The sequence below is a fragment of the Eretmochelys imbricata genome, chromosome 18, assembly GCF_965152235.1.
Source record: "Eretmochelys imbricata isolate rEreImb1 chromosome 18, rEreImb1.hap1, whole genome shotgun sequence".
NCBI classification, from domain to species: Eukaryota; Metazoa; Chordata; order Testudines; family Cheloniidae; genus Eretmochelys; species Eretmochelys imbricata.
In genome coordinates, this window is record NC_135589.1 from 5,775,227 (window position 1) to 5,787,876 (window position 12,650).

The 12,650-nt window shown below is 48.2% G+C and overlaps 1 protein-coding gene and 1 pseudogene across 3 annotated transcripts in view; one reads left to right on the forward strand and one right to left on the reverse strand.

Moving 5' to 3' along the window:
- The first annotated feature begins 1,845 nt into the window (after positions 1-1,845).
- The window catches only part of DDI2 (DDI proteasomal shuttling factor 2), a 37,517-nt gene continuing 26,712 nt past the window's right edge, over positions 1,846-12,650 (forward strand). For all 3 annotated transcript variants that reach the window (XM_077837094.1, XM_077837098.1, XM_077837096.1), the window contains exon 1: positions 1,846-2,044. In XM_077837094.1, coding sequence (XP_077693220.1) covers positions 1,907-2,044 — 138 coding nt within the window. In that variant the 5' untranslated portion in view covers positions 1,846-1,906. The remainder of the gene's footprint in view (positions 2,045-12,650) is intronic.
- LOC144276913 (tissue alpha-L-fucosidase pseudogene) lies at positions 4,054-10,389 on the reverse strand (annotated as a pseudogene).

The following is a 12,650-nucleotide window of genomic DNA, read 5'->3' on the forward strand; positions in this document are numbered from 1 at the left end:
TGCGGGGCAAGACAGCCAGAGTCCGCCCCCCCCCCCCGGGCCGGCGAGTGACAAGTGGGCCAGTGGGGGGCGAGACAGTCAGAGCGCCCCCCCCCCGGGCCGGCGAGTGACAAGTGGGCCGGTGGGGGGCGAGACAGTCAGAGCGCTCCGCCCCCAGGCCGGCGAGTGACAAGGGGGCCGGTGCGGGGGCGAGACAGCCAGAGTCCGCGCCCCCCCCCCCCCGGGCCGGCGAGTGACAAGGGGGCCGGTGTGGGGCGAGACAGCCAGAGTCCCCCGCCCCGGGCCGGCGAGTGACAAGGGGGCCGGTGTGGGGCGAGACAGCCAGAGCCCCCCGCCCCGGGCCGGCGAGTGACAAGGGGGCCGGTGCGGGGCGAGACAGCCAGAGTCCCCCGCCCCGGGCCGCCGAGTGACAAGGGGGCCGGTGCGGGGCGAGACAGCCAGAGGCCCCCGCCTCGGGCCGCCGAGTGACAAGGGGGCCGGTGCGGGGCGAGACAGCCAGAGGCCCCCGCCCCAGGCCGCCGAGTGACAAGGGGGCCGGTGTGGGGCGAGACAGCCAGAGGCCCCCCCCCCCCGGGCCGGCGAGTGACAAGTGGGCCGGTGGGGGGGCGAGACAGTCAGAGCGCCCCGCCCCCAGGCCGGCGAGTGACAAGGGGGCCGGTGCGGGGCGAGACAGCCAGAGCCCCCCCGCCGGCGAGTGACAAGGGGGCCGGTGCGGGGCGAGACAGCCAGAGTCCCCCGCCCCGGGCCGGCGAGTGACAAGGGGGCCGGTGCGGGGCGAGACAGCCAGAGGCCCCCGCCCCGGGCCGGCGAGTGACAAGTGGGCCGGTGTGGGGCGAGACAGCCAGAGGCCCCCCCCCCCGGGCCGGCGAGTGACAAGTGGGCCGGTGGGGGGGCGAGACAGTCAGAGCGCCCCGCCCCCAGGCCGGCGAGTGACAAGGGGGCCGGTGCGGGGCGAGACAGCCAGAGCCCCCCCGCCGGCGAGTGACAAGGGGGCCGGTGCGGGGCGAGACAGCCAGAGTCCCCCGCCCCGGGCCGGCGAGTGACAAGGGGGCCGGTGCGGGGCGAGACAGCCAGAGGCCCCCCCCGGGCCGGCGAGTGACAAGTGGGCCGGTGTGGGGCGAGACAGCCAGAGCCCCCCCCTCCCCCCCGGGCCGGCGAGTGACAAGGGGGCCGGTGCGGGGCGAGACAGCCAGAGGCCCCCCCCCCCCGGGCCAGCGAGTGACAAGGGGGCCGGTGCGGGGCGAGACAGCCAGAGGCCCCCCCCGGGCCGGCGAGTGACAAGTGGGCCGGTGGGGGGCGAGACAGTCAGAGCGCCCCGCCCCCAGGCCGGCGAGTGACAAGGGGGCCGGTGCGGGGCGAGACAGCCAGAGCCCCCCCGCCGGCGAGTGACAAGGGGGCCGGTGCGGGGCGAGACAGCCAGAGTCCGCCCCCCCCCCCCCCGGGCCGGCGAGTGACAAGGGGGCCGGTGCGGGGCGAGACAGCCAGAGCCCCCCCTCCCCCCCGGGCCGGCGAGTGACAAGGGGGCCGGTGCGGGGCGAGACAGCCAGAGGCCCCCCCCCGGGCCGGCGAGTGACAAGGGGGCCGGTGCGGGGCGAGACAGCCAGAGGCCCCCCCCCCCGGGCCGGCGAGTGACAAGGGGGCCGGTGCGGGGCGAGACAGCCAGAGGCCCCCCCCCGGGCCGGCGAGTGACAAGGGGGCCGGGGCCGGCGAGCGGGCGGCAGCGGCTCCGCGCCCAGGGTGCGGGGTCCCGGGGGCTCCTCGGGGCGGCGCCGCGCGGGGGCACTGAGCTGACCCCGCCCGAGTCACTTCCGGCCGCGGCGCGACAGTTGCCGGCCGGGCGGGGCTTTTACGGCAGCGGGCGCGGGGCGGCGGCGCGGCTGGTGGCGGAGCCCGGCCCGGCCCGGCCATGCTGCTCACCGTGTTCTGCCTGCGCCGGGACCGCTCCGAGCTCACCTTCTCCCTGCAGGTGGACGCCGACTTCGAGCTGCAGAACTTCCGGGCGCTCTGCGAGCTGGAGTCCGGCATCCCCGCGGCCGAGAGCCAGGTGAGGAGACCCCCTCTCCGCCCAGCCTGGGGAGACCCCCCCTCATCCTCCGCGGGGTCCCCACCTTCCCTCAGCCTGGGGAGACCCCCCTCATTCCCCCCCTTTTTCCACCGGGCCCCCTCATTCCCCTGCGTGGTTCCCACTCTGCTCTGTTTCCCTCCTCCCCCCAGCCTGGGGAGACCCCCTCATCCCTCCTTCCCCTTTCCCAGCCCCCTCATCTCCCCCTCCCACTCCGTCCTCTTTTTCCCACTGCGTTCTCTCATCCCCCCCCCCCCCTTCTCCCACTGTGCCCACTCGCCCCTTGCTGCTGGGAGGCCCCACTCATCCCCCTATCTGGGCCCCTGCTTCCCCCATCCCCCTAGCCTGGGGAGACCCCCTCTCCAGTCCCGTCCCACTCATCCCCCCAGGCTTGGGAGACTCCACAGTTATCTCCCAGCCCTGGAGAGGACTTGCAGAGAGAAACCCACAGATACTGGGGAAAGTGACTGGGCCCCATCTCCTCTCCCAGCCTCTCAGGGACGGAGTGACCCGGGGAGAGCGAGACCCTGTGTCCTAGTCTCTGCCCCTCCCTGGCACCCCCGCAGCAGGGTCAGATGAGGCGCTGGGGGAGCTCGGCTCACCCCAGGATCCACGTGGCTAAGAGCCGAAGGAGCCTCTGGGAGGGGGCTCTCCCCAGTGTTTCTGTGACAGAGAGACAGTTGTGGAATTAAGGAACCTGGAGAGTAGGTCTCTCTCCATCTCCAGTCTTTGGGGGACCTGGGGCCCCTCCCTTGAAAAGGGACAGCCATGCCTTGTTAGCCCTCCATTCTTCCACCCAACAGCTGGGGGGGACCTTAGGTTTCATCCCCTCTCTCTTAGGACTGGCATGGGATCTCATCTAGGGAGTGACCCCTTCCACTCTGGCTCGTGGTAGCCAAAAGGCAGGGGACCTCATCTCCCCAAGAAGTGACTCTCCACCGCATTCATAGGCTCCCTCCACCTATCTTCAGGACACATCTTCCAATCAGTGGAGCCAGAGTCTCTTTTCCACCTCACCATCCCACACCCAGAGATGCAAAGCCTGGAGACTCTCTCCCTCATAGTAGAAACCCCTCTATTCTGTTCTTGAGTGGTGTGGTCTTGGATCCACTGACAGCAACATTTACACCCTTTTCTTCCATTGGGGAAAGTCTTCAGACCCACCAAATCCACTTCATTGCTAGAACAGTCTTTTCCAGACACCAGTCTCTTCAGTGTCCCTGTCTCCCACTGCCCCATTTTAAACCTGCAAGCCAGGTGAGACTCCCCATCTAGTTTCCAAGAACCATCTGAGTCCCTGATGAGAAAGGGGAACAAGGATTTCTCTGCCCTTTAAGAGTGATGAGGACTGTGAGAGTTTTGGGGTGAAGAGGCCGGCCTCCCAGCTGCCTGCCTAGGGAAACGTCTCAGAGTTGCTACTAGGAAGCATATGTACTTCAGCCCACCTAAGAAATTGATTAACATCCTTTCCCTCATTCTGCTAAGGAAATGGGGTAGCATTTTAGGATGAGAATTCTCTTAGATTTCCTCTAACACTTAGTACATCAGGTTGACTTGGTCCCCGCCCCTTGTTAAGCCTGAAATACCAGTTTGGGGTGTGTGAGAATGAGGTTTTCACTTTTTTCCTTTTGGGCGTGAGAGGCAGCTGAAATGAAAACTGGTGTCTAGGACTTTCATAGAGTACACCTCAATCCAGTTCAAATTTGGTAAGGCTTTGCTGACATGACAAGCTATACAAGTGTTGCCAAAACACAAGAAGAAAACAAGTGCTAGGTGTGTGTTAGAGGGAGGGATACAACCCACCCAAGATAGGGTTACACACCATTTGGCATTTGAGCTCTGATGTCCATTTGACATTTCTGTCCACATCTGATCTTCTGTCTCTCTCTTTTCTCATAACACCAAATCAGAGGCTTGACACACCTGTCAAAGCACATGGAGCATTCTGTGATTATTGCCTTTGCTTTTTTGGTCTTTTTCCAAAAATACGCTTATACAGCCCAAAACTTTAATTTAAATTTTAAGTGCATATTAGTCACTTGTGTGCTTGGAGATGGAATAGGTGAAGACAGTTTCAACACAACACCCTCTGGCCAGATCAGAAAGATGGCATAGACAGTAGATCCTTTAGAAGTGTACCGTGCATGGATTGTGGTGTTCTCCATCTGCACCCTCCATGGCTTAGAAGCATAAATTGCCTCCCCATTAACACGCGGCCATTTTCCAAGGGACAGAAGCGTTTCTTGAAAGATTGGAACAATCACCCATTCTTTTGTGGGGCCCACGTTGAGACGATCGTTGCCTCCAAAACTCACAGTCTGCACTAGTTCTGAGATAATAGTTGATTCATCCATGAGCTCGTTGAGTTGCATGTTGCTTTAATAGCCCCAAGACCTTTTGTCAGTAGATGTGCACATCTCCCACTTGTGCTGTGGCAGGGTGCCCGGCTTGTATTTATCGGCACAGTTATAGTATCCTCCATGATGACAGAAGCAGTTGTTGCACCAACAGTCATTTATCACAACAGGATCCTTGACAGGACTATCATTATAAAGCCAGGCAAGGAAAGAGATAGAGTTCCAATATGTGTTTGGACCCTCCCAATCACCATCTGACCAAATCAGATCTGGTTTATACCTCAAAACAAGATCATAAAGCTCTGGCATAGTTTTTGAAAAGATAAAATTCTGTGTCTTGATGCCATTTTTTTGATCATGTAAATACAGAGGATTAAACCACTCTGAGAAAATGGTACAGTCCATAGCGTATGTTCCTTTCTCTGAGAGCTTGTCCCAGTTCACCCATTAGGTCTCGATGGGACCCTGTATCCATAGAATTCCAGTTCCAGGACACAGGAGACCCCTAGTGTGTGAAGCCCTCATGATGCTTTGTAGTCAGCACCACATACCTGGCTGCTCGAAGATTAGTGCTGGTGAAGAGTGTTAGACTGACAGCCCTGGAGGTTGATGTCAGTTTCTCTGTGCAACAGGTTCAGTATATGGTCAGCAGTAGTATAATAAGGTTTTCCCCCACAGTGCCCAAGTTCTCTGACTCATCTCAGCCCTGGGTGAGACACCTCCACACCCAGTCCCTTGTGATTGGGTTGGGAGGTATAGTTCAGATGCCACTTTATAGAACTGGTAAGCAGCTTGGTTACGATGGATGGTTTTGTGGTGTGGCGGGGTGGATTTGATGTAAATTGAGTTGATTTAAATCATTATTTAAATCACTTGTCAGGAAGACTCGATTTAATTATGGATTTCTACATAAAAGTGCATTCTTGTTGGTTGTTATAACCTTAATACATATTCTTCACAACTCGGAGATAGATGTAGGTTTCATTTTTAGAAGGTACACACTATGTACATTTTTTAAGTGATTTATTTTTAAAACTTTTCAGATTAGGTTTACAGCTGTATCAGAAAATGAATGATTGGTTATTTCATTTACCAAAGGTAATTGAAGCAGATATTTATGAAGTCATTGGGAGGTGAACTATCTCCAATTCAACAGGTGAATCATTAATATTTGGAGGATTTTCTTGCCCTGATGTATTAGGAGGAGAACATCATCAGACAGACATTTAAATTGTTTTATTTAACTAAAACAACAACTTTATGTATTCTGGATTTTTTTCTTCAACAGCAAACATATAATATTTTAATGAAACAAGCATATGAATTTTTGAATTTAAACATTCAAGATTTTTAAAATCAGGTTTTTGTTAAAATTGTTTTTTAACTAAAATAGTTAAATGAAATGTTTAAAAAAACAAAAATTAAATTGACTCTGTCAGCCAGGTCAACATGAGAAACTTAAAATATTGGCTTCTGCAGCTAACTCAGTCGTCTTCACCTTCATTTTCCTGTTTGTTTGTAATCTGGAAAAGAAAAACAAGCTTTCCTGCTTTTTCAGGTCCCAAACGATTTCTCAATTTGGAATGAATTAGTCCAAAGGAAGAAAATATTCTTTCTACATCAGCAGAAGAAGCTACTGCTGTTAAAAGTGAGATTATCACTTCAACAGTCTCTGAATCGAAGTGCTTAAGTGACTTCCTCCAGTTCACTGGTGTGACTTTCTTTAAAACATCAGAAAACATATATGTCTTGAATGGTTCTTATTCTCAAACTGGGTCTCTTTTACTGCCTGCTGCCATCATAGGTTTTCCCTTCTAGTGAGAATGGTCTGGTAGCTCTCAAATCAATGAGAGCTACACTCAGGAAGACCTTGAGACTTCAGGAATATGCTGCTCAAACAGTTTAACTTTTGTTTCTGCCTACTGTTCATCCCTTCTCACATTTATCTCCAGACTTCTTCTCCTTGTCCAGATCTATTCCGCCCCCAACAATCTTCTATTCATTGAACTTTTTGAAACTTTGCACTTTTAGAGAGAGGTAAGGGATTGACTCCGTGTACACAAATTTGGAGAGGGACAATAGGGTTGAGGTCTTTTATTTCTCACCACTGTATGTATATTTATTTATTTATTTATTTATTTATTTATTTAAAACCATTTTTGCTGTTAACAAGCAATTTATCTCTGGAGACACAAATCCACAGTTTGGGAACTGCAAAACTAAGCATCTCTGATGATATCTTCTAGACTGAGCACTGAGTCCCATTGAGTAGATAGAAAGATTAACCTAAATAATCTATACAGAAGCCCCTGGAACCCCATAAATTTGGGTCCCTAATCCATGAACTATTGGAACTCATTTACAAAACTTTTCTTAAACATTACATGAATATATTGTCTCATACTATAGAATTAGAATTTATAATCCCTATTCCATGATGAGATATCTTTGAGCTATAATGTAGCTTCATTAAAACTATCTTTAGATAGGTTTTTTCCTCAAAAAACATTTTATCAAAAAAATCAGATTTAAATTAAAAAATCTGATTTTTATTTATTAATTTTTTTAATTGATTTTAATCCACTCTGGTGTGGACACATGTCCACTGAGTTCTAGACTAGGGCCTTCAGTTCATTTCCTGGAGGCCATCAAACAGCCACCAGATATATTGGCGACTAGGGCTGGTTTGTTGCAATTTTTATTTAGGGTAAAGTTTCAGGATGTTTATTGGGAAAAGGCCTGGAAATACAGTTTTAAAAGAGAGCTAATATTCCTGTCCTTTTGTTTTTCCAAATAGTCAGACCTGTGTGTGCATGCTAATGGATAGATTTAAATAATGTGGTTGCCACTATCAAGCCACAGCTGTAAACTTAATTTGCCTCCCAAGATAGTCTCGTAATTTTGGGAAAAGAAGAAATCTCCCCATTTCTGGTTGAATTAAGACTTCTCACTAAAAGCTACTAGATCGGAGCCTTCATGTTGCTTATTGTTTCTGAGCTATTGTTCTCTATTAGCTTCCTGTACAACTCAGTATTTAACTTGACTGCTCTCAAGGTTTTAGTGAAATTGGTTCAACACTTTAAGATGTGCAAAAATCCCAGGGGATCAAGTCATTAGCTCTTCAGGACCTGAACCGTATCTTTATATGCAGCCCGTGTAGTGCAATGGGATCCTGATTTGGGTATCCGAGCACTACAGAAATGTGAATAATATAATAATAATAATAAAGGACATCTAAAAAACAACATGAAAATATTGTGCGCAGCTCCCATGCCTGCAATAAAGGTTTAATGCTGACTTTTGATTACTTCTGGGTTTGGGTGAGTTAATGCCAGTTACTTAGTGCTGGAGAGCTCCATATCTTATCTGCTTCCCAAGGCATGCTGCACACCATCCTATTCGAAAGCCACGTAACTGCAGAATCAAATCATAGAATATCTGGGTTGGAGGGGACCTCAGGAGGTCATCTAGTCCACTGATCTAACCACCACAGTCTAAAATGAGATTAGAAAATCAAAGGCCCATGGAGTTCCTTAAGGAAAACTCTTCATTTTTCTCACTGGGGAGCGAGAGACGATGGATCGCAAAGATTCCCATTCTTTTTATGCTGCTGCCAACCCATGTTTATACAGAGAATGAATATCAATACCAGATACATGTTCTTAAATGAGACTTGTTCTGGTACGATAAAATCAGAGTCCCAGGCCCCTCCTGGTCCATGTTCTTCCACCTTGCCTGCAAGGGAAGAGGAACCCATGACCAATAAATAGCAGTTAACACTGAAAGCTGTGGTTACAAAAACATGAATATCCCTTGTTCTTCCTGTTGCCAATGACCAGCATAACTTCTCTGCATGCGAGAATGTACAAATGCCTGCAACTGGAGGCTTGAATTTCTGAATCATAGAATATCAGGGTTGGAAGGGACCTCAGGAGGTCATCTAGTCCAACCCCCTGCTCAAAGCAGGACCAATCCCTAACTTTTGCCCCAGATCCCTAAATGGTCCACTCAAGGATTGAACTCTCAACCCTGGGTTTAACAGGGCAGTGCTCAGACCACTGAGCTATCCCTCCCCCCTGAAGTACTGCCTGTAGTGTAAACACCTCTAGTCTTTCAGCTGTGTCCCTCCAGCTACTTGCATAATGATAACGTGACAACACTGACTCTCTTTTAAGATGATGTCTGGTTGTGTACTCTCTTGCTTGTGCTGCTCCGTCATTGGGATTTTTTCCCCTCTCAGCAATAATTTTAAAGTTTTTATGTAATAGCTTCCACAGTTATCTAGGTCAAATAACCTGCAGTTGACTCCAAACACCATCAGAAGTGCCTCTGCTTCTCCTGTCCCTTGCTAATTCCTGCTTCCTTCCATTCTCTCCTTTATTGTCCATCATTTTCCCTTTCTGCCCACGTATTTGCTGGGCCTATATCTGTATAACATCCTTTCTAGTCAGCCCCTCTTTCTGTACAGCATTTTGCAATCTTTCATAGGAAGAAACTATATAAATACCATTTGTATTTTACTTATTGGAAGATCAGCTTGTCTTAAGGACAAGAATCAGCTTCCAATAAGGAAGGAGTGTGCTTGCTTAAACTGACAAATAGTTTTTTAACTCAGGGTCTTGTTCTTGCATTATTTTTATCATAGCTCTCTTTTTGCAATGATCAGAGGCATGTTGCTTTAAAAGCAAAATTGTCAGGCTCCTGCCCCAAGGAAGGTGCAATTCATATTAAACATTACACAGCGGGGGAATAAACCAAGGAAGTGGGGAACGCCAATGGTTGTGATGAGAAACTGATGTTCTTATTATGTGTGTGTGCTTTATTGAACTCTGAAAATTCATTTTACTACTGTTCAGGGAAAAGTGAGGGCTGAAAGTCTTGACTAAAAAGGATGCACTGTGAGGAACGATTTAATGGAGATGGTTGATGACTTTGTGCCACACAGCAAAGTTCCCAGCCAAAGGGATGACACACACACGCTTGTGAGGAAAGGAGACACTAGGAACAGGGAGGCAAGTGGAGCAGGCAGCGAGTAGAACATGTGGAGGGGAGTGGAAGGCAAGAGAGGTGAAGGGAATAGTGAGATTTTTGTCTCCCATTCACCTTTTGATTGCTAACAAGTTTGTGATTTTTTTTTTTTTTAATTTGGTCTGGCTAACAGATTGCACCTTCCGTCCCATAAAGGGATTTGGAAAGGGAGGAAAATCTGAACAAAATATGCTGCGGGAACCTGTTTTGGAGTCTTCTGGGATCACAAATATTTTATCTACTTTCCTTCTTCAGCCACTAACCCACCCCCATTTACTGACCTGCTCTTGAGTTGCACATTGTCATAACACTTCAGCTAAGGAGGTCTGGAACCCATCAGCAGTTCTCTGAGTACCAGTCACGAGTTACTTGATGTGGGTGGCCCCAGGAGCTCAGAACTCTGTTTCTCACGGTACAGTGCTGCTGAGATAACTACATCAACCTCTAGTTCTTTACATTGCTGACACTATTCTTCTCAGTATTTTTAAAGCATGCTACTTTTATGGCTAATCGATTTTCTTGATTGCAGTTACTTGGGGGGCAAAAACTGGTTGATATCCTATTGAAAATTAGAGTAAGAGTTCTCATTCTAGATTTTGGTTTACTTATGTGCTGCCTGGGGATCTCTAGTAGGAAGTGTCACTGACCTCTCTTTGTAAGACACTTTGAGATCTACTGACGAAAAGTGCTGTGTAAGAGCTAGGTGGTGATCTGTATCAGTGTTCGACCAAGACCGTGACTGTACCAGGCCTATCAGTTGGGTGTGGGCTTAACCTGTTATGAAGCCTGGCAGCTCCCAACCCCTAGACCTGTGGAAGGTCTGTGGCAGGCTAAAGTAGGCATAGCTGAATGGAGAGCAGTCAGTGATGGTACACAGGGGCCCAGCACAGAATGTCATCAATATGGTAGGGTAGGGGAGCATATAGTACCTTTCAGCGCCATCGACCTGCTGATGGATGAGAGACTCATTAAACAGATTGTAGTACAGGTGCGAGAACTGACCACAGGTGGTGCTCTTCTAGCATGAGACCTCAGCAGCATGAATCAGTAACTTACAAATGTTATAGTTTTGTTTGGTAGAGTTTGTAATATCTGTACTGCTTTTGTTCTTGCTTTTAAAGGAAAGGCATTCCTGCTGTATTGTCATTCAAACAGCAGAAAGCTACCTGCCTTCCTGGTCAGGCATTCTTTGCAAAATGAGAGCACTTCATAATGCTGGGGGATCTTGGGCACTGCCCAGCTTCAGAGAAGCTAGTGACTTAGTACTGGGCTGTCCTATCAGCGTTTGCTTTTGTAATGTTTCATACCATGCAGAAGCAACTAAATCAAATTAGTTTATTTTGCCTGTAAAGGAGGATGGTTAAGAGTGTGTTAATTTGTTTTGCTGAGGGATATGGCGTTAATTACGGTGTGCTTAATTCATGCTTTGAGCTGTTAAGGTGGAAAGTTTAAAAATCCAATCCAAGCAAGAAGACAGGCTAAATCTGTCTTAAACTGATTAAGTTGCTTCTCCCAGAATATCCATGTGAAGAAACTGTCATTTAAGATTTACAGCTGCAGGTCAGGTTTATTCCTAGCTTGTTTTTTTCCCCTGTCAGTGGCATGACTAACTCACAGTGGTGCAGCACAGGTTGGGGTGTGTTTAGTTATGTGAGATGCTGCTTTGAAAATCAACTCATCACAAACAAAGTTTCATAATGCCAGTAAGAGTTTGTTGTACTGTTTCTTCTCTGCTGATATAACCATTAAAACATGTTAATTTACAACTAAATAGAGCCTTTACAGTAGGTTTGGTGGTACTTTTTGCTATGTAGAAGGATACAACAGTATAACTATATACATTTATTTAAGCAATTATGTAGCTTAATATTTTAGATTCTTATTAATTGCACATTTTTAGTATGTTAGAAAATGGTGACTGATACTGCTTATTTACTAAATTAACCTTTTGCTCATGATTATGTCAAGCTGCATTAGGATGATAACTGGAATTTAATTAAACACACACAACAGCATGTAAAATATTTTTATTAAACAGAATAGTATATGACCTATTGTGCCATATTTATAAAGCTTGACCTCAAAATGGATGAGTTTGCTCTGATTCTTTACATAGCAAAGCAGCCTTTAACTCAGTTTTTGATAGAGGCATATGAATTCAGCATACTTTTTTACTTTAAAAGATTTAAGAGATTATAATACATTTAGGATTTAAAATATTTTGTATTAAAGTCAGATTTAATTTTAAACAGGTTTATTTTTTAAAAGAAAAACTTTTCATAGTTTAACAAAATAACTGCTTTGGAAACACGCATCTGTTTTGGCAGCACCTACTTCATGTTTTGGACAATCCTATTTCAAATTCAGCTCCAGGTTTTTTATCTTCTGAGCCTGAAATATTCTGAGACTGCAAAGTCAGTTTTTAGAAATAGCACTATTCAAATTCTGGTACTTTAGAAGCAAATGATTTTTAAGGTAAGCTTGCAAGTCTGCAGTATAAACCAGAATACAGTACAGGAGAAACTTGGGTACTTGCAATGGTTAATCCTGATTTGCACAAAAGACCTAATGGCCTTTCCCATTGCTCAGCAAAGATTTAACAGTGAATGAGAAGGTCCTGTATTCTTCTTTGAGTAGCCTCTGTACATGGCCACTTGTGGGATCAAGATGACTGTGCTGTGAGTATAGTTATTTGGTGTCACTGACTCCTTCCCATCCCTGAGTCTTCCAAGGGTGTAAAAGGGTGAGTGACCCCAATGAGCATGCAGCTCCTTAACTCAGATCAGATGCGTTGACTTTGGTTCGTCCCTCATTGTTTTTTCTTTCATTCTGTCCTTTGGAGCTTTTTTATGCTTAGATTTTTTTAGTTAGATTGCCCATCATTCAGCTTTGAGAGAGAGTAAATGAGGGGGTGGCAGCAACCTGTGCAGAATGGACATTACCTGGACTTGCAAAGGCGGGAGAGGCCACCTCACACCCCTGCTGACGGGGTGGCTCTTTGGGGCCAGTTGTCTAAGGGCTCGTTTATACTTAAAACGTTACAGGTAACAGGTTGTGGAAGGTGCAGGATGTACGTTACTCTGTAGAGCAGGGATCGGCAACCTTTCAGAAGTGGTGTGCTGAGTCTTCATTTATTCACTCTAATTTAAGGTTTCGTGTGCCAGTGATACATTTTAACGTTTTTAGAAGGTCTCTTTCTATAA